Source organism: Coptis chinensis, chromosome 6, assembly GCF_015680905.1.
Source record: "Coptis chinensis isolate HL-2020 chromosome 6, ASM1568090v1, whole genome shotgun sequence".
NCBI classification, from domain to species: domain Eukaryota; kingdom Viridiplantae; phylum Streptophyta; class Magnoliopsida; order Ranunculales; family Ranunculaceae; genus Coptis; species Coptis chinensis.
The window spans coordinates 92,046,650-92,070,192 of NC_141461.1; the positions used below are offsets into that span (position 1 = coordinate 92,046,650).

General features: G+C 36.5%; 1 protein-coding gene across 1 annotated transcript; it reads right to left on the reverse strand.

Annotated features, from left to right (window-relative positions):
• Positions 1-19,134: 19,134 nt before the first annotated feature.
• Positions 19,135-20,217, reverse strand: LOC147495424 (F-box protein At5g49610-like). The gene has a single exon (XM_086568374.1). The coding sequence runs from the start codon at positions 20,215-20,217 to the stop codon at positions 19,135-19,137; it is 1,083 nt and encodes a 360-aa protein (XP_086424500.1).
• Between the last annotated feature and the right edge of the window lie 3,326 nt (positions 20,218-23,543).

Consider the following 23,543-nt stretch of genomic DNA (forward strand, 5'->3'; position numbering starts at 1 on the left):
ACTTAAAAAACAACAACAACAACAACAACAACAACAACAACAACAACAACAACAACATTTTCTTTTATTCGAAGAGTATATAATACAAAAAAATAACAAAAAAAAAACATTTTCTTTTATTCGAAGAGTATATACTACAAATAAAAAAATAAAAAAATAACAACAACAAAAAGAACAACATTTTCTTTTATTCGAAGAGTATATACTACAAAAAAACTATTAAAAAAAATACGTACAACATCATCATTTTCTTTTTTTCGTATTTTGTCCAATACAAAAAAAATCAAAAATCAAAAAAAATCAAAATCAAAAAATCAAAATATCACAAAGGCAAAGCTAACTGAATTTATTCTGCTCAAATACAGTCGCGTGCACTACTCTATAAGCTCCAAACAACTTCCACTATTGAAGTTTGCGCCATTAATTCAGAATATACATGTTGGCCTAACTACCTTGTGAAAAATTCTTCCATATGTTCTACCTCATTACAAAGCCACGATCTTCGTCTAGGAAATCTGTTGTTAAAAAACCCATCTTGAAAAAATTAACTTTTCACGTACATACCACGTAAGAGTGTCCAGACAAAAGCAAATGTCTCATTTGGTGTGCTATCTCTTTCCTATTGTGTGATATTTGTTTGTTTTCATTGATTGGTGTCATATTTTTAACTTTCTTTTGACATGTTGCATATTGTGCTCGACACACTTTTCACCGCAGTGTTGGCTGAATTTTTTTTCAAGCTTCACAGGTATTTTCTTTTTTCATCTCTTGACATTTTGAGGAGAAAGCATCCTTCTGTTTGGGGGTGGTAAGAACTTGAAGCAAAATTTACACAGTTTTTAGGTTGTATATAGCTTCTTTATGAATAAGTGTACTTAGTGACAAAGTCTTGTTTCCTCTACAAGTAAGATAAGTAAAAAGATATAGAAAGAAGAAATGAATACAAAGCCCACTAATTACCTAAGGAAAACAGAAGTTTTTATTGAAGAACTAGAAAGTGTAGTCCTCCATTAACAAGTTACAAGCTTTTTTTTCTTAAAACTAAAAACTAAAAACTAAAAGTAAAGACATGGAAGTAAATGAAAAGTAAAATTCAAGGAAGTAAAAGCTAGCAAACTCCCAAAATCAGCCCCCCTTTACATAAGAGAGCCTTTTTCTCTTCTCCCACGTGGAACACTCTCCTCTCATTTACTTTTCACTTATCCACAACTTACCCCCATTTGACACCTTTTATTTTTTTAGATAATCATCACCTAAATCCAACCAACTTATTAACTTCATGCAAGTTGTCAAATTTGCACCAATTATTTGCACCTTTGTCTTGACTTGCATGATGACTCATCACATCTTATGGGCCCGCCTAGTGGGTCCACGTGCAGTGTCCAGTGGCAGTCTGGTCTTTTGGAATTTTTACAACTTCCCGCCTATGTGTAGAGTTCGTCGCACTGATCGTCAGAGTAGCTCACTCGTCGCATTCGGAGTTCTGGTTCAAGAGATATGAGCTTCGGAAGTTTGACGCTTCTGTGCACGTAATCCCGTTTCTGACTGGATTCTGTATTATTTGAGTATTTGGGCTTTAGTCCGGATTTGTTGGGCTTCACATGGGCTTGATCGGAAGGAATGTGTATACTCCATATTCCATGCTTAAATGCTGGCTTTATAATAATTTTTACATTAGTTGCTCCAACCTGCAAAAAGAACGAAGATGCGATTATTTCATGATTATTAAGCACAAAATTGACCGAAATGTTATGTCTCTACAGGTTTTTATAATACAGTTTTGAGTGCTTATCAATTAACACTTCGGCCTGTGGATGTATTGGTTTACTGTTGGTTTGAGGGGAGGCAGTCGTGTTTTGATGTAACTGGAGCCTCTCCGTTGGTAAGGATTGGGAATGGTGTATTTGAGTTGGGAGAAGCAGCTAATAGAGCAGCAGTAGGGATGATTTGGAAACACGAGGAGGCTTGTAAAGCTAACCAGCTTTGTTTCATTCCATTCAGTTTCGACACTTTTGGTTTCTTGGCACAACAATCTGTTAAGCTCCTTAAGAGATTGCAGAAACTTATGGACTGCAACCTAATGACAACATCATCATTTTCTTTTTATTCGTAGATTATCCACTACAAAAAAAATAATAAAAATAAAATCCTTTAAAAATAAAACAAATTAAAATCTCACAAAAGCAAAGCTAATTGAACTTATTATGCTCAAATACAGTCGCGTGCACTACTTTATAACCACCAAACAGCTTCCACTATTGAAGTTTACGCCATCAATTCAGAATATACGTGTTGGTCTAACTACCTTGTAAAACATTCTTCCATATGTTCTACCTCATTACAAAGCCACGATCTTCATCAAGCAAATCTGAAGTTAAAAAACTCATCTTGAAAAAATTAATTTTTCTCGTACATACCACGTAAGAGTATCCAGACAAAACGCACATGTCTCCTTTTGTGTGCTATCTCTTTCCTATTGTGTGATATTTGTTTGTTTTCATTGATTGGTGTGATATTTTTAACTTTCTTTTGACATGTTGCATATTGTGCTCGACACACTTTTTGTCGCATTGTTAGCTGAATTTTTTCTCAAGCTTCACAGGTATTTTCTTTCTTCATCTCTTGACATTTTTGGGAGAAAGCATCCTTCTGTTTGGGGTGGTAAGAACCTGAAGCAAAATTTACATAGTTTTTAGGTTGTATAGAGCTTCTTTATGAATAGGTGTACTTAGTGACAAAGTCTTGTTTCCTTTTCTATGATGAAAAAATTGTATAGAAATCTCACACTAGTATTCGAATTAGGATTTCTTCTTATTAACTTAATATAATATGTACGCAATAGTTTTTACATCTTTTCTTGAACATTCATGCACGGAGTATCATTGACAGTACATTGTATACATTTTCCAGGTTTCAAATACCGACATGATCATTTCAAGGATATTTTATGTTATGCATTTTGGAGGGTTGGAGTACAACTGAAGAAAGAAGCTCCCGTGAATTTTTTCACTGATCCGAATGAAGGAAGATTAACACTTCGGCCTGTGGATGTATTAGTCTACAATTGGTTTGAGGGGAGGCATACGTGTTTTGATGTAATCGGAGCCTCTCCGTTGGTAGGGCTTGGGAATGGAGTATTTGAGTTGGGAGAAGCAGCTACTAGAGCAGCAGCAGGGAAGATTTGGAAACACGAGGAGGCTTGTAAAGCTAACCCGCATTGTTTCATTCTGTTCAGTTTCGACAAATTTGGTTTCTTGGCACAACAATCTGTTAAGCTCCTTAAGTGATTGCAGAAAGTTATGGACTGCAACCTAATGACAGCTGGTTCTAACGAGTTTGTATTCAGGATGATAGGATTTGCCGTTCAGAATGGACTTGCGTCAGAGCTTATTGCACGCTTGTCCTAATTATTTGTAAAACTAGTTATCATTACCAATAAAATTTCCACTTAAAAAACAACAACAACAACAACAACAACAACAACATTTTCTTTTATTCGAAGAGTATATAATACAAAAAAATAACAAAAAAAAAACATTTTCTTTTATTCGAAAAGTATATACTATAAATAAAAAAATAAAAAAATAACAACAACAAAAAGAACAACATTTTCTTTTATTCGAAGAGTATATACTACAAAAAAACTATTAAAAAAAATACAACATCATCATTTTCTTTTTTTCGTATTTTATCCAATACAAAAAAAATCAAAAATCAAAATAAATCAAAATCAAAATATCAAAATATCACAAAAGCAAAGCTAACTGAATTTGTTCTGCTCAAAAACAGTCGCGTGCACTACTCTATAAGCTCCAAACAGCTTCCACTATTGAAGTTTGCGCCATTAATTCAGAATATACATGTTGGTCTAACTACCTTGTGAAAAATTCTTCCATATCTTCTACCTCATTACAAAGCCACGATCTTCGTCTAGGAAATCTGTAGTTAAAAAACCCATCTTGAAAAAATTAACTTTTCACGTACATACCACGTAAGAGTGTCCAGACAAAAGCACATGTCTCATTTGGTGTGCTATCTCTTTCGTATTGTGTGATATTTGTTTGTTTTCATTAATTGGTGTGATATTTTTAACTTTCTTTTGACATGTTGCATATTGTGCTCGACACACTTTTTGCCGCAGTGTTAGCTGAATTTTTTTTCAAGCTTCACAGTTATTTTCTTTCTTCATCTCTTGACATTTTGAGGAGAAAGCATTCTTCTATTTGGGGGTGGTAAGAACCTGAAGCAAAATTTACGCTGTTTTTAGGTTGTATAAAGCTTCTTTATGAATAAGTGTACTTACTGACAAAGTCTTGTTTCCTTTTCTATGATGAAAATTGTCTAGAAATCTCACACTAGTATTCGAATTAGGATTTCTTCTTACAAAATTAATATAATATGTACGCAATAGTTTTTACATCTTTTCTTGAACATTCATGCACGGAGTATCATTCACTACAACAGAAAATGCATTTACTAACGGTTCTATCCGTTACTTATATTTTTACTAACGGTTATATCCGTTAGTTCTGGGGCGTCACTCTCACTTAATTAGGCAAAATTTAGTAACGGATATAACCGTTACTAATAATAATTTTTGTAACGTTTATATCTGTTACTAAAATTCTTTGTAACAGATAGCCAACTATTGGTGGCCCAATTAAATTTGTCATTTCTAACGGATATATCCGTTAGTAATGGATGTACTATTTACTTAACTATTGTTTGTAACAGATATATCCGTTACTAACTTTTAGTCTAAGAAAAATAAAAATTCCTGGGGTCAAATTTTTTCCACCCTGCAAATCTAATTCTTCCACATCTGACTATTCCATCTCGCATAAATATCTATACAACAACTCAAGCAACAAATGAATAACAAGAAAAACCAATCCAAATCTCAATTTACATAGAAAGAAACAAAGCCTCCAATCCAAATCACAATTTACATTGAAACAAAAACAAAGTCTCACAATGAGTTTTCCTACTTTCTTCCTTAATTCATTTCTTCCATATACAGATAGACATATATTGACAAACCTAACAATCACATTGTTCTCATTGTCAATTACTTGAACAGAAATGTTTCCTAGCCATAGCACAGAAGCAAGCATAGCAAATGTACTCTCTTGATCATCTTTACAAAGTCGAACAATATCTAACGCCTCCTGATCAAATGAAGGAAACAAAAACCATAAGCTGTGTTGTCATTATTAATAACTAATAGCTAGCGAAAGGGCCCTAAACCTACATGATCATTTCAAGGATATTGACAGCACATTGTATACATTTTCCAGGTTTCAAATACCGACATGATCATTTCAAGGATATTTTATGTGATGCATTTAGGAGGGTTGGAGTACAAGTGAAGAAAGTGGCTCCCGTGAATTTTTTCACTGATCCGAATGAGGGAAGATTAACACTTCGGCCTGTTGATGTATTGGTCTACAGTTGGTTTGAGGGGAGGTATGCGTGTTTTGATGTAACTGGAGCCTCTCCGTTGGTAGGGCTTGGGAATGGAATATTTGAGTTGGGAGAAGTAGCTAATAGAGCAGCAGCAGGGATGATTTGGAAACACGAGGAGGCTTGTAAAGCTAACCAGCATTGTTTTATTCCGTTCAGTTTCGACACTTTTGGTTTCTTGGCACATCAATCTGTTAAGCTCCTTAAGTGCTTGCAGAAAGTTATGGACTGCAACCTAATGACAGCTGGTCCTAACGAGTTTGTATTCAGGAGGATAGGATTTGCCGTTCAAAAAGGACTTACGTCACAACTTGTTGCAGCCTTTTCCTCATTATTTGTAAAACTCGTTATCATTATCAATAAAATTTCCACTTAAAAAACAACAACAACAACAACATTTTCTTTTATTTGAAGAGTATATACTACAAAAAATAAAAATAAAAAAAAAACATTTTCTTTTATTCGAAGAGTATATACTATAAATAAAAAAAAAAAAAAAACAACAACAACAACATTTTCTTTTATTCGAAGAGTATATACTACAAAAAAAAACTATAAAAAAACAAAAAAAAAACAACAACATCATTATTTTCTTTTTATTCGTAGATTATCCACTACAAAAAAAAAATAAAAAAAAATCATTTAAAAATAAAACAAATCAAAATCTCACAAAAGCAAAGCTAACTGAACTTATTCTGCTCAAATACAGTCGTGTGCACTACTCTATAAGCTCCAAACAACTTCCACTATTAAAGTTTGCGCCATCAATTCAGAATATACGTGTTGGTCTAACTATCTTGTGAAACATTCTTCCATATGTTCTACCTCATTGCAAAGCCACGATCATCGTCAAAGAAATCTGAAGTTAAAAAACTCATCTTGAAAAAATTAACTTTTCACGTACATACCACGTAGGAGTGTCCAGACAAAAGCACATGTCTCATTTGGTGTGCTATCTCTTTCCTATTGTGTGATATTTGTTTGTTTTCATTGATTGGTGTGATATTTTTAACTTTCTTTTGACATGTTGCATATTGTGCTCAACACACTTTTTGCCGCAGTGTTAGCTGAATTTTTTCTCAAGCTTCATAGGTATTTTCTTTCTTCATCTCTTGACATTTTGAGGAAAAAGCATCCTTCTGTTTAGGGGTGCTAAGAACCTGAAGCAAAATTTATACAGTTTTTAGGTTGTATATAGTTTCATTATGAATAGGTGTACTTAGTGACAAAGTCTTGTTTCCTTTTCTATAATGAAAAAATTGTTTAGAAATCTCACACTAGTATTCGAATTAGGATTTCTTCTTAGAAACGTAATATAATATGTACGCAATTGTTTTTACCTCTTTTCTTGAATATTCATGCACGGAGTATCATTGACAGTACATTGTATACATTTTCCAGGTTTCAAATACCGACATGATCATTTCAAGGATATTTTATGTTATGCATTTTGGAGGGTTGGAGTACAAGTGAAGAAAGAGGCTTCTGTGAATTTTTTCACTGATCCGAATGAGGGAAGATGAACACTTCGACCTGTGGATGTATTGGTCTACAGTTGGTTTGAGGGGAGGCATGCGTGTTTTGATATAACTGGAGCCTCTCCGTTGGTAGGGCTTGGGAATTGTGTATTTGAGTTGGGAGAAGCAGCTAATAGAGCAGCAGCAGGGATGATTTGGAAACACGAGGAGGTTTGTAAAGCTAACCAGCATTGTTTCATTCCGTTCAGTTTCGACAATTTAAGTTTCTTGGCACAACAATCTGTTAAGCTCCTTAAGTGATTGCAAAAGTTATGGACCGCAACCTAATGACAGCTGGTTCTAACGAGTTTGTGTTCTGGAGGATAGGATTTGCCGTTCAGAAAGGACTTGCGTCACAGCTTGTTGCACGTTTGTCCTCATTATTTGTAAAACTCGTTATCATTATCAATAAAATTTCCACTTAAAAAATAACAACAACAACAACAACATTTTCTTTTATTCGATGGCAAGTAAACATCATTCGTGGTTTAACGATCTAAAAAAAATGTGAATAAGCAAGTTAAAGTAAGCACGCGCATCATTAAAAAATCAAAAGACCAACTCTCAAACTTACATCAAACAAAATGGGATCAAACATCACCTTTTCTAGGCAGACTGCCTCAACTCTACTTCTCAATACGGAAAAACTCACTGTTCATCATACTCCGGGTTATATGCCACTGTTTCCTGCTAAATTAACTCCTTAATCTATTCCGAAGACAATGCATCTTTGCTTTCGAGTCAAAGCTCAAGGGTGTCGAGCAGACAACTTCATCACTAATGTTGTGCGAGGGGACGCTTAGGTATGGATGTGCTAGTGCTTCTTCAACTACAACCACAGAGAACAATACACACATAGATACACAAACCACGCCATATATCTGTTCAATCAAACTGCACAACTTTTTTGGGAAAACACAACTCAAATACCTCATTTCGTGTATTCTTTGCTTTTACTACCATAATCAAAATCGAAGCAAATGCACCACTTTGCCTTCACTTCTACAGTACAAATACTTTACCGCCACAAAACATATTTATCAAAACAACCGAGGAACAGATTCTCACTCTTACCTCTCATTCTCTGCCTTGGATCAAATGTCAACATCTTCTCAACCAGATCAACACCTGCAGGACGGACGTGTGGGAATCTCTCAATAAACAATTGCCACTTGTGGCCGGGTACTTGTCGTTTATACATTCTAGGTTAGCCTCAAAAGGGATGCCAATCAGCTGCCTTGTAATACACCAATTACTGTGCAAACACTACACGCATATATCAAACGTGTTCCATATATATGTAAAATCATGTATTAAGACATTCAACGCTACAAATCTTAACTATAGGTGTTTAGCCATTTACAAATCCAAACAAAACAAAAGCTTCAGAAACCATCTAGACACAATGACTACAAAACACCTTCGTGTCCATCCCTTAACTTCGACCATCTTCTCCATCCTAGACCTTAATAAGATGAGTAAAAAAATTGTGTAATTAATTTTATATATCTACCTTACTGCATAAGGGCTCTTTTTTGGTCTTCCAATATTCACCAAAGACACCACTAGAACAAAATAACAAGTTAAATGGATTTAATCATAATATTTAATGCATGCATAAACTGCCATGCCATTGATTAATCTATATATCAGTGCACATCACAAAACATGACAACATGAACATTCATATAGAGGCTGAGTATTTGAGAAAACAAATATTCATACCCCCTACAGCAACTTTTATTGCATCATAAAACAAACTTAATATAACAAACTACAGCTGCATGTACTCTGTCTTATTCAACAACCTCGATCACAACTCATTAACCAGTACAGCTGTAAAACTGCAGACATTTCTTTCTTCATCATAGACTCTGCATTCTCACCTTCACAACTCTCCAGCTTGCAAACAGCTCATCAAAACTTACTTCCACCACAACATATGGAAAAAAGTCAAAACGCATGGCTAAAGTCTTCGAACGAGACAAATATTTTTTCTCTAACAACATATTAGGACCAAAAATTTCTATAAACAACCCTTTCACACCCATCTGCACAGACAACTAAGTATAGGCAATTACTCTAGACTCCAAACCACTTAGGACCAATTTTCTGGCTAATGCTCATTCTCTTCCTACGCCTAACAGCCTTACTTTGCAAGGTTTCAGTTCCCAGCAAAGCTATAAGTTCGAGAATGCTCACTACAGTGGAACCTATAAGATTTAGTAAGAGTCAACTGTTGAGCTGGCACTCAAAAGTCGAGAGGATGGCGACTCACCCAAATGATCTTCATTCATATTAAACATGGAATTATGAAATTAAAACTAGATTGATATGGATATATATTCATCGTCTAATATTCAAATAAAAATATCCTCCAAGCTAACCTCTGACAATATACTAGAATCATTTTCTCTACAGTTTGCCACATTATAGAATATGATGCCTAAGCTAACCACACCAAGCTGCTACAAATGCTACTGACTTACCAAAACCTTTTTTCTACACTCGAGATCACCATCGCAAACATTATTAAGGGAATTATCAAGGACACTTGTATTCTGGTGAAACCTGTGCTACTCTGTTTACAATATCGTATGCTCATTACCATTTCATTTTTATGTATTATATACATATTCCTAATCAACTCTTTATAGGATCACCCAGACTGAACATGTATAGGACACAAGGACTATCCCTTAGATCACAACCGTGGCACCAACTTAATTACAGCTAAACTTCTCATTTCTTAATAGATTTGCTTACTTCAATTATTTCAATCTAGATAACTTTCGTGTCTTTTACCAATATGTCATCACTCCTAATAATATATCTCAACACCCTCAGCTTCTACATACTACTTAACCTCTAAACATCAATTTCTCAGCTTTCTAAATCACTTCTTTTCCAACAGTATAGTTACAACTTATTAACTATTCAAATTTTCAGTGCTTGCCTCCTCTTTGTACAAATTTATGTCCAGACAACCATTCACGTCTAAGCTTTTTTGCTTTAGAGGACTAGACACTAGAGATAAACAGAGGGTCTTCGATCTATATAACTGTTGTATGCAGATAAAAGAAAACAATAGAAGACAAGGACAGAATAACAGGTAATAACCAAGGCGCGGATTAGGCTGTCCTTAAGGAAAGATTTCGCCCCTTCCAATGGTGCAGAAAGGCAACAGTGGCGTCTTCCTCACAGGATTCAATGGTTAACAGCAGTCTAACTTTGCACTAGAATAGACTACCCTCTAGAACAGCAATATAACTCTCTCTGGCGGCTGACAGGAAGAAGAGAAGAGAAGAAGATTGAAGCAATCAAAGACTTATCTGTTTCGTGTAGGTAATAGAAGGGTGTATCACGACTTCAACTTCTGTTTCGCTGGTGTGTATGGAGGCAAAGACGACTTGTCTTCTCTCTCAATATAGAAGCAAAGAAGCAAAGATCAGATACACGAGTTCTCTCTTCTGTGTCTCTCTCTCTCTCTGTTCTGTGATTGATCCCTCTAATGAACACAGCTGTGTTTATATAGAGGTATGATCGAATCATAGATGGAGAAGGACACCTCTCTAATTCGGTTTCACAAAACCAAATCAAAAGTAGAACTCTCAAGCCGATGAGAATCCAACCGTAAAGTGGAACTCCGGCCGAAACTAGTTCAAAAAGAAAAAGTTTAGGCTATTGATAATCCACTACCCACTATACTAACAGCCCAAGCCCAAGCCCACGACACGACACGACTCGGCTCGGTTCGGGCGGGCGCGCGCGTGTGTGGCTTTGGGTGAGTCCTCCCTCCTAACACAAAAGCCTTTGTACCCTAAGGGCACGCCCTTATGCTAGAGGTTCACCTCAAATACCTCACTTGCTAGTGGTGGTTCATCAATGTGGGACTAAACAACACACAAGTATTTGAAATACACATGAAGATTCCAACAATCCCCCACTATTTCAAAATACTTATAGTCCCCCACTATTTTGGAATAGGATATTACAAAAGAAATGGGTTAACGAAATGCTAGAGAGAATCGAAAAAACAATGCATAAGATACTGGTGCTTTTCGGGCTTGAACCAGTCATAGGGTAACATGTCTTATAATACGTGAAAGTGGTGGATTAAAAAATCTTTGAACCAACATTCCCTTGTAGTAAAATAGAGGACATGCACCCACATTGCTCTTTCATTATATGCCTGTTCTGCGGTGTTGCGCTTTTTGGCCCTTGCGCTACCTGTGTTAAGTGAATGCTCTAGAGTATTTGCCTCAATACCCATAAGAACCGACCCAGTTCTACATTCACGTAGGTGGATATCCATCAAGTGTACATAGCAGTTAAAATACACTATCTCATAAAAATAAGGACTATGGATTCCATTAAGAGTAAAATAACTCATCCTGTTCTCATTGCTATTCAAGTTATACAAAGTATACAAAAATGCTATCTAGTCATAGGGTGGGACGTCTCAAATAAAGACAATAGCATACCAGAGCGACTAGGTGACTTGTTTTTCCCTTTGAACCTACTTCATGGGATCTCCAATCACATAGGTGGGGGCCGCCGATTGTCGCCTATCTATCTAAGGCAAAAGTCCCATCCCCCTCGACGTATCAACCACTTGTCTCCCTGTTAAGTGGCTTTGTCGGAAGATCGCCAAATTTAACTCGACCTCACATAATCTAGAGCCACAACTCCGCATTCCAAAGAAATGCTTTATTAGATCTGTAGTCTCGCATTTAATATGCCTCGCTTTTCCCATTATACAATTTGCTCTTTGCCTTTGCTATCATGGCCCCGACAAATACAATGCATAGGTACAGCGGTGGAGGCGGTTTTGTACCAATAGGAAGATCTCGCCAAGAGGTTTCTAAGCCACTTTCGACCTCAAAGACTTGCTTTATCTAAAGCAATAAGCTCGGACTCCATGGTTGAACGAGCTATCAAGGTCTGCTTAGAAGATTTCCAAGCGACTGCACCTCCACCTAGGGTGAAAATATAACCACTAGTGGACTTGATATCATGAGAATCAGATATCCAGTTTGCATCACAATAACCCTCTATCACAGGTGGAGTTTGTCTAAACCTTATGCCGTAATTCATTGTTCCTCTCAAGTACTTGGCTAATCTCTCTAACGACTCCAATGTTCCCGACTAGGACAATGAGTGTATCTGCTTAGCCTGCTAACTGCATAAGCAATGTCAGGTCTAGTGCAATTCATCAAGTACATGAGACTACCAATAATTTGGGCATATCTAGACTGAAGTACACCATGTTGAGCATTTTTCTGAAGTTCACTATTTGCCTCATAAGGTGTCGATACAGGCTTACTATCATAAAAGTTAAACTTCTTCAAAAACTTCTCAACATAATGCTCTTTGTGAAAGCGTATAGCCATCATCGTTTTCGATGATTTTGATTCCAAGAATCACATCGGCTTCTCCCAAATCCTTCATTTCAAATTGGGAGGATAAAACATCTTGGTGTTTCTCACAACATCAAGGCTAGGACTCATGATTAACATGTCATCCACATATAGACAGATAATCACATATGTATTCACATCAAAAGATTTAAAGTAAATACATTTATCAAAGATCATTTATGTGATATCCATTAGACATCATGACATGTCAAACTTTTCATGCCATTGTTTTGGCTTTGTTTTCAACCCATATAAAGACTTAACTAACTTGCATACCTTATGCTCATTCCCGGTACTATCGTACCTTTCGAGCATCATCATATATATTTCTTCATCAAGATCACCATTCAAAAATGCAGTTTTACATCCATTTGATGAATAAATAAATTATGAATAGCAGCTAGAGCCATTAGAACTCTTATAGAAGAAATCCCTAGTTACAGAGCATAAGTATCAAAATAGTCAATGCCTTTTTTCCGGGAGAATCCCTTGACTACAAGTCTAGCCTTGTATTTCAATGGAACCATCTAGTTTCAATTTCTTTTTGAAGATCCACTTGTAACATTATAGGTTTAGCCCGGGGGGGAGGTAGATCAACTATCTCCCATGTGTGATTAGCTATAATCGAATCTAGCTCGAGTGTATAGCATCCTTCCGAAAGGTGCATCTCGAGAACCGATTGCCTCATTATACGCCACGGGATCATCATCAAGAAGAAATGTAAAAGTCATCACCAAAATTGGTGGATTTCTGTCTCTTTTACTCTTCCGAATTTCTTGTTCGAAAATTCAGGGATCTCGTTGATTGTTGTTCACTAGAGCTACCAACCTCTCAATGCCAATTTTCAAAGGAAACAAATTCTCAAAGAAATCAGCATTTTTACTCTCTATAATAGTGTTAGCATCGACAAGGTTATTATCAGATTTTACTACTAAAAATCTATATGCAGCACTATTATGAGCATAACCAATGAACATACAATCAACAGTTCTAGGTCCCAATTTTCTCTTTTTAGGTTCGTTCACAAGAACCTTAGCAAGACACCCCCACATTTTTAAGTATGTCAGGGTAGGTACATGACCTTTCCATAACTCATATGGTGTCTTATTCCCTGTTTTCTTGTTGGGTATCCTATTCTGAATATGGCAAGCAGATAGGATTGCTTCCCCCCACAAGTTCAGGGAAGCTCCAGAACTTACAAGCATAGCATTCATCATCTCTTTTAGTGTTCTGTTTTTCCGTTCGGCTACTCCATTAGACTCAGGAGAGTATGGTGGAGTAGTCTCATGAATAATGCCATTTTTGTCACAAAAGTCCTGGAAGGGGTTAGACTCATATTCTCCACCCCTATCAGACCGAAGTCTCTTAATCTTACAGTTAAGCTGGTTTTCAACTTCAGCTTTGTACTTGAGAAACATCTCACCTGCCTCATGCTTGTGTCTAAGTAAATATACCATGGTGTACCTAGAGAAGTCATCTATGAATGTAATATAATAAAACTTCCCCCCTCTAGACATGGTACTTCTGAATTCACCCAAATCCATTATGAATAAGAGTTAGTAATCCGGTTTTATCTCTAGACACGCTTCTATTGAGGGTTTCTTCGTGGCTTTAGTCTCAGCACATATCTCACATTTATCATTAGAAAAATCAGAAATATTAGACAATAAACCACATGCTTTCATCCTTTTCATATACTGAACATTCACATGTCCTAGTCTACCATGCCATATATTAAAAGAGTCAAGCAAATAAGCAGAAGCAGATTCATTCTTATTAATAATAATGTTGTCAAGTACATTCAACATGAAAAGACCACTGTTATTACAATAACCTTTACCAACAAAACCCTCATTCTTTGTCAGAACAAACTTGTCACTCTCAAAAGTCACCTTGGACGACTTTTCCCAGTAGGGACAGAAATCAGATTCTCATCGAATCTCGGGAACATGAAGAACATTACTAAGTGAAAGGGTTTTCCCGAAGTTAACCGAGGAAGAACCTTGCATGTTCCTCAACAGAACGACCTAGAGTCACCCATATAGACCTTTTCATCTTTCACTAGTATGTAATCTGAGAAGGCTTCAACATCACCACAGACGTGGCGGGTGGCACCGAATCTAGTACCCAATTCCTCTTCCCAGTGGCTATGAACACTTGTGACCACAACAGCAGCAACAATATCATCTCCCTCAACTAGATTAGCATTGGGAGGATCATCAGTGTCTTTCTTGTGTCTGCACTGAAAAGCCCTATGTCCAGGTTTACCACAAACATAACAATTTCCATTGCCAGTACCACTCCGTTTAAAAGAAGTGCCTTTGACCTTGAAATTCTTATTTTTGTTGGACTTCTGCTTCTTAGAGGTTTTGTTAGATTTGCTGGGATTACCTTCAACGATATTGGCTTTAGAATGAAATTCCTTAGACAACACCTCATCCCGAGTCTTGTTCTTTTCCTCTATGTGAATGTGAATGATCACATCCTCAAGAGTCATCTGCTTACGCTTATGCTTCATACTATTTTTATAGTGTTTCCAAGACTCGGGGAGTTTCTCAATCAAACATCCAAAGAACAAAGGATTAGGGTAAATTAATACCCTCGGTTTTCAAATCATTAATCAAGCACATGAAAATCATGGATTTGAGACGTTACATCTCTATCCTCTCTCATATGGAACTTAAGAAAATTCCCAATAGCATATTTCGAAAGTACCAAAGATCCTCTATTATGTATTTTTGTTCAAACTCTCCCATATATCATGTGCATTCTTATTTGAACAATAAATATCAAAAATCATTGGACAAGGTACTCAAAATAGCATGACGACATACCTTATTCCCATTGAGCCAAGCGACTTGATTTCTTTTCAAATCATTAGAACCCTCCATGGGTTTCAGATCGTTGAGATACTTTGCATAGTTGAGTACATCTAGGGGTCGTGAACACCCTTTCTCTCCATCGCTTGAAGTGTGAACCATTTGAAGGATTCAATCTTTGACACATTGGGTAAAATGCGAGCATTCGGTAGAGGTGCAAAGATCTCTCATAGACGGTTACTTCCATGACTCGTAATTAGTTTCTTTGATCGGTGTGGTGTCAACAGGTGTAGACATCTTGTTCTTTCCTTAAGATTGTTGTATGCGGATAAAAGAAAACAATAGAAGACAAGGACGTAATAAATGTAATAACCAAGGCGCGGATTAGGCGTCCCCTAAGGAAAGATTTCGCCCCTTCCAATGGTGCGTAAAGGCAAATGATGGCGTCTTTCTCCGCGAGGATTTAATGGTTAACAGCCTAACTTTGCACTAGAATAGACTACCCTCTAGAACAGCAATATAACTCTCTCTGGCCGACAGAAGAAGAGAAGAGAAGAAGATTGAAGCAATCAAAGACTTATCGTTTTCGTGTAGGTAATAGAAGGGTGTATCACGACTTCAACTTGTTTTATTTGGTGTGTATGGAGGCAACGACTTACGTCTTATCTCTCAATATAGAAGCGAAGCAAAGATCAGATACACGAAGTTCTCTCTTTCGTGTCTCTCTCTCTCTCGTTACGTGATTGATCCCCTCTAATGAACACAGCTGTGTTTATATAGAGGTATGATCGAATCATAGATGGAGAAGGACACCTCTGGCTATTGATAATCCACTACCCACTAGACTAACAGCCCAAGCCCACGACACGACTCGGTTCGGGCGGGCGCGCGCGTGTGGCTTTGGGTGAGTCCTCCCTCCTAACACAAAAGCCTTTGTACCCTAAGGGCACGCCCTTATGCTAGAGGTTCACCTCAAATACCTCACTTGCTAGTGGTGGTTCATCAATGTGGGACTAAACAACACACAAGTATTTGAAATACACATGAAGATTCCAACAATAACCACTGCATTTTATATTATTTAAATCATAACAATGTATTTTCGAATTAAGATGTTAACATTTATGATTTATGTAATTCTAGTCAACAACATGCATTAGTATCTCAACAAATTATATTAACAAGTAATGCTAGAATACCTAACATTGAGGAAGCCACCTGGATTTTCCGCCAGGCTTTCATTGAGGGTGAGGTGAAGGATATATCTGTTTTTGGGTGCATGATTGATCTTTTGTCTAGGAACAAGAAGCATGCAGGTGTTATTGAGGTGTTCGAGAAGATGAGAGCAGCTGGTTATTTCCCCGATGCTATTTCAATTTCTCAAGTGCTGAATGCTTATGGGAAGTTGCGAGAATTTGAGAAGGCAGAGATCATATATAAAGAGATGCAAGAAGAGCGTTGTGTTTTTCCTGATGAAATACACTTCCAAATGCTAAGCCTCTATGGTGCACAAGGGAATCTTGAGGCAGTCGAAATGTTGTTTGATAGACTGGAGTCTGATCCCAATGTGAACAAGCGTGAGTTAAATCTTGTGGTTTCCAGCATTGTTGAAAAAAGAAAAAAGAGACTAGATGATGCATCTCGAATTAGCAGTCAGAGAAGGGAAAGGCTGCTTGCAGAACCATTGCTATCTTAAGAACAAAGCAATATTGGATAATCATCATACCAGTTGTAAATTGCAGGGGTTTTGTTTCGAATGCTTGTAGTTTTCTTTATTTTACAGTTTAGTCTCCAGTCTCATGCTTTTTCGTTGATGTATTGATCACATTGTTTCTAATACATATATTGGTTGCTGTTCTGCTGGAGACCAAACGATTGAAGTGATAGCTGTCCACTTAACTTGTCTTACACATCCTCCTTTTTTAGTTAATATATCAACTTTCCGTGGAGTAAACCGATGAGATTGCTAACTGTTTAATTTGTCTTGCTATACTTTTCAAGGTATTATTTCCTGAGTAAATCGTTATTGACTGTCTAGTGCCCGAAATTTTTTTGCTGAAATTTGCTTCCTGCAGTTCATGCTACCAAGGCATGAGGATCAACGTTTTTGGGATTTGCTGACTTTATTGTGCCAGTTTGCCTAGTAGCATATTGTGCGGAGTCATTGATATCTCCTTATACGAAATGGAAATGTTACTGAGCTGGACTGATATGTTATGCTTGTATAGATACATGTATGCTTTGATTTACATTTTCCCCCCTTAGTTTCTATCCATTCATCTAGTAAAATTCGTAAGGGCATATCCCTCTCCAGGTGCTATAAATGAGCCAACTCGACGGCAGTGCATATTTCGGTTTGCTGTAAACTGGAGAAGAACAAAAATCATATCATGACTATGCTAAATTGAGATTGATTGGGTCTAGTATTCGGTTGTAAAGCTCAGATACTACTATTCCTAGTAGGGGTGGTACTGATGGCTAATATTAATTCCATGTAAAAGATTTTCATCTTAGATTCTTTCGTTTTTTCCATTGCTTCTATGTCAGATGCCTGTTATTATGCTTTCACTACGTAAGGTGTTAGACTCGGTTAATGTGACTTGTCTACATTTGGTTTCACAGGTTGCTTAACTTGGCCTTCTTAATGCTATTATCCATTGAGGTGAACATGGAATCTTCTAATGCTATAATCTACAAAGGCGAACATGCTATTATCAAGAAGGGAGACTTTGACAGGTATTATATGCCATAAGGTCTGCTCACTCCAATTGTCCAGGTGACCTGTCATGAGATAACCCCCCCCCTTCCACAATGCAGACTTCTATGGACTTTAACAAACCACATTTTGCTCTAGGATGATGGATGGCCTTGATCTGGCATGTTTGTTGTTAGTACTCTTTAAATATTTGCCACTTATTCTAGCTTATAAGTGGTGGACCACCTTTTCCGTGTGTTTGTTTTTGACTTATACTTGTAGACTACTTATGTTGCTATTTATAAGTGCTACAATATATACTGGAAAGCATGGCTTATACTGGCTTATAAGTGCTGCTCTACTTATAAGTAGCAAGCACTTACAAGTGGATAAAAATCAAATAGGTGGATAGATGAAATTTTGTGCCCATACTACTTTACATATTCATTAGATTAAAACCCCAAAAAAGACTCTTGAATAACTAAGAAAGAAGCATCCCATAAGAAGTCAGAAGCTTCATATGGTGCTTCGCTCAACCAAATTCTACGCAGTGGCTTAGTGCCCTTTATGCATAGCTTCCATTTGGATATCCTCAACATTTATTACTTAAGTGCTCAGTGACTTATCATCAGGTGAGGAAGAAATTGAGGAACGGCTATGCTTTTCAGCAAGTGTTTTTCTTTCTGTTTCAAGTAAAATAAAATATCAGTGCTGTTACGAATTGATAAATCATGTAATAAGCAGACGTAGCTTTGCTCCGTTTCTTTTGTGGATCATATGGAAAACAAAAACTAGGCATCAAGTTGTTATACAAAGTAAAGTCTACGGGAGAGAAACATTTAATTTTTTCCTCCATTACAAAGAGATCTATTGTAGTAAAGCTATGAAGTTGGTAAGCTATATATGTAGTTTACAGGTAACGTCCACTGATACATACATCAGAAATGAATACAGTCTAATACAAATTGAATGCAGAAAAGTGTCTTCGATGGGGATCGGTGAGCTTCGGAAGACTGCAAAGATGAACATGGTAAATTTGTTGCAGTTTAAAGATGAAGGGGCATGGCAGCTATTGACTCTGAACCAAGCCCAGTACAACAAGATTACTATGGAGTTGGAAGAAAATGACTGCAGTGTCCATCAATTTCTTACTCTCCTCCCCTGGCAGAACAGATTATAAAAGTTACAGCCCAGATGCTACTCTTGCAAAGAAATGCTGCTCATTCCCAGTCGACAAGGCTATTGATATGTACAAATGGACATTTGGTGAATGGTCTGCCTTCATCAACTTCGATGTCAATTATTTTGGAGTCTTTGTTCTCCAAATCATAAAATAGTAGTTGGTTCTTATGATGTACAAGAATTATAGTCCTGCCTAAGTAGTTACTGGGAGGGAAACTATAGACATGAATAGGGTGATGTAACTCACTTTCGAGAATAATGTTATAGCTCTTTGTCCACTGACAATTATGATTTTCCTTGTAACGTAAAACCCATATATCTAACTGTTTGGGGGATGTATCATCTGTTAAACATAAAGATCCCTTCACCTCTAATATGCTGTTGTGATTATATCTGCAGTTGATCATGGGAGATACCTTTGTTTCTCTGAATGCAACTTTTGCAGCATTTACTGAATAGATGCATGGCTCGTAGTTTTCTTTTGATCCAGTAACACAGCGAGTCGATCTCAACCAATGAAACTCCTTGTTAACCAAAGGGGGAAATTGCGTCGAGAGGACTAAAGATTCCTCAAATGGTGTATGCAATACTGTCCACTGAGAAGTGGTTTTTTCTGGTTTGAACACAAAGCACTTGTGAAAATCCACTGACATGCCAACCACCTTATACTTGTGATCAATAGAATCATCAAGAACCACAACCCAGTCCCGTACTTCATCTTGCGTTTCCAGACGAGGAAGTGTTGTACAATTGCAAGTGATGGGGTTGCAGATATACAGTTGTTTACCATCACGTTTGTTTTCTAATAGCATTAACCCATCACAAGATGCTCGTAAGGATACTCCACCCTTGCTATACATCTTGACTTCCTTCAGCTCCATATCTTTGAATTCTTGTAATTTGATACTTGAATAGCCATGGATATGAGGCTTTACACACATAATCTCAATGAAAATATCTTCTTCATGATGACTATCAAGATGTGCAGAGGCAAAATAGCGGTCAGAGATCAATTTGAACAAGAACTTGCATACTCTCTTCAATGTAATAAGATACTCCACAGGAACTCTTAGTAAAATTTCTATTATGATATCTTGAGGGAGATTTAGCAGCATCGTCATATCGGCTTTCAGTTTCTTGTTGCTGTAGTTGTTCATACTGCACTTTCTCTCCCTCTTGCCACCCTGCATGTGGAGTTTTTTTTTTTTTTCTTGAATTCTCGTAAAGAATATAAACGCCAAGAATGGTATAGTGAAGAAAGAAACAGGGTTTAGAGTTTTATGAGTTGTTTAGGAACTTTATTAAGGAATTTTTTGTTAAAAGATTGCTTGGGGAATACGGTATTTTCTTGAATTCCACGTTTAGTTTCTTGAATTTATTGGTCCAAAAATAGTAAGTCAATAAATGGGCTTTTCTGGCGTGATTCTTGGAAGGCCCATCATCGAGCGTCTATGTTTCTTGCCTTGATTCTTTGAGGCGTTAGTGCTTGGGCGCTTGGCACAATATGTTGAGTTTTAATGAACGGGTTGTTTTAAGTGCTTGATCTATACACTGGGGTCGGGGGTTGCCCGTGTCTACGGCCCGGCAATGAACGGTCAACCCAATTAATTTTTCCCAAAGCCCCGACGCTTTAAGCTTTTTTCCCATAGGCCCAAACCCAACAACTTTTGTTGACTTATAAGTTTGATCTAGTGTCACCCATCAACTTTTAGTTAATCGTCACACTATTTGAGCTCACTTGAAAGTGTCATGTCACAACTTGTGAAATACAGTGTTAGCCGCCGGATGGGGCCCGCTCACATCTGGGACGGAATGCTCTAAAAGTTATCTTGCATTGGGAGTGCTCTAAAAGTGACTGTTCTATATATAAATTTCACTTTCGAAAAGAGGAAAACCACAAGTCTTTTGCTATAGAAATTAAACGAGTATATTGTATATATATTTATGGCAGACCAAGCAATAACCCACTGGTTGAACCACTAACCCAGTGACCCAGTCTCTTTACCAGGTTGACATACGGGCTAGGTCTGATAACATTGGTTTCAATCTATCTAATAAAACATAACGGTGTGACCCCCCACACCCACCAATCTATCTAATAAAACATAACGGTGTGACCCCCACACCCACCTATTTACCTTTGGATCTAAAATATGACTTGGCAAATCCAAAGGATGGTGGGGAGTGGACAAGTTATTAAGAAGCAACAAGAGTAGTGGATCAAGAAGCAACAAAAGTTAACAAAAGCTGTTGTATGGGTTGGGCTTCTGTTGGCGTGCTGGGCTGGAATTTAAATTGGGTCGGATGGGTTGGGTTTTGAAACAATGCCGTATGACACGGGCATATACTAGTGTTAAACAATGAATAACTCAATGCCTTTTCACTATTAAATAAATAAATTAAGAGGTAAATAACACCGAAATTCAATATTCTAACTAAATCAAAGGGATTTGATTATTTGAAAGGGAAACTAACCTGATTGATTTAATTATTCTCTCTAAAATTGATATTCTCAAATCTCAGCTTTATTTTTGACAAAAATAAATCCTTATAAGGAAATAATATAACAGAATAGAATGAATGAAATATATACGTACATATATATAGACGGGCTTGAGTTTTTCGGTTATTTGATAATCTAACCTCGAGCCTAACCCAAAACTGAGTCGGGTTTTGATTTTATAAGACCAAGCCTGAACCACGGATCTGAAATGTTAGCCCAGGAACAACAAAAGTTAGGTTCGGACTTGGGCTAACCCAACCCAAGTTCCACCCCTAACCATAACTGATTATACCCCACAGGTACTTAATCTGTCCTCCAAAGCCCGACGAACCAACCTCATAGAAGTCATCCCAAAGGTCAGTGGGATGGTAGCCCTGACTGGTAATTGTAATCCCTACTCCTTAGTATTCATTTTTTTTGTTTGACGGAAGTGGATGAATTTGGTAATCTCAAATTGAATGCTTAAGTTTGAGAGGTTTAGACAAACTCCAATGGCTATTTCATAAGAGCATTGTTTGGTATGGCTATCCTTAAGAGCAAGTCCAATTGGGGGCTATATGGGCTGCTAAAGGTAAATATAGCACCCTAACCACAAAAATTTCATTCCAATGGGGCTACTAAAAGGGTCTTAAATTTGGAAGAAGTCAAAAACCCAGCCAAAGTTAAGATCTTCGTTAGCAACTGTCATAATAAGTTTCGAGAGACGGACGATATAGTTTCTGCCGTCTGTTGGTTATTTATGTACAGACGGCAGAAACTATGTCATCTATCTCCCACTTTAATTAAATGGACGGACGACAGACACTGTGCCGTCCATACCTTCCAGACACTCAACCAGATTTAAAAAACAAAAAACAAAAACAAAAACAAAACAAAACAAAAAAAAAAAAAAAAACAAAAAAACAAAAAAAAAACAAAACAAAACAAAACAAACAAACAAACAAACAAACAAACAAACAAACAAACATTGTAAGTTAGAAAATAAGAATTTTCATAATAACCATAATAATACTAATTATTATAACAATAACAAATCAGATGACTTATTTGTCCCAGTCGTTATCTTTACCAAGTTGAGCCATTTTTCCCACACAATATATATCATTTTTAAATATATATTTAACTAAGTTTGATTTTCTATACATTCTTTACAATACTATTGCGTTTTTTTTTCAAAGATGCTATTTCGTTATACTTCATAATTGTTGGAATTGACATCAAACTAACGTATGATTAATTTATTTAACTTTTATTATTTTTTTTTCTTTTAACAACTAAAAGAACAACCATGTCCAATGATTTGATGTTGAGGAAAACGAGATTGGAGATGCAGTAAAAGTTTTACTGTTAACAATAATTATTTGTGTTTTACTCCTTTTATGGAAAGTGGCTTTAGGTGTCTAAACCTAAGCAAATGTATGTTTACTATTTAACATATCACTGCTTTAAATTCAGTAAAGATATTAAACCATGTCATTATATTTTTTTAGCCAATATGTTTTGTTATTGAAATACTTACTTCTTCTGTAAGACACATGTTCGCAATTTCCATTTTAAATACATTAATGCAGCACATGTCAGTAATTATTACTACTATCAGTAAATCCAAAAAATGCATCCTCATAAAAAAAAAGGTCTTCTTAACTTTTAAATAATGAATGTTATATATAATCACATTCCCTTTAGAAAACAGATTGTGGTAGGAAGAAAACTTGCGACTCATCTGACGGCATTGGGTAAATGGATTGTTGTTCGGAGTTATACAAAGGTACTATTTAAGATAGTGATAGTACCCATATCTATATATTATTACATACTATTTGAACACATATAGCTAAACAGTTTGTTTGGATTATCTAGAAATACCATAAAATCATATGAAAAAAATGGTGTAGTTAGTTTTATTGAGCTACACCAATATCTTAGTGATATTCCATCATTTTT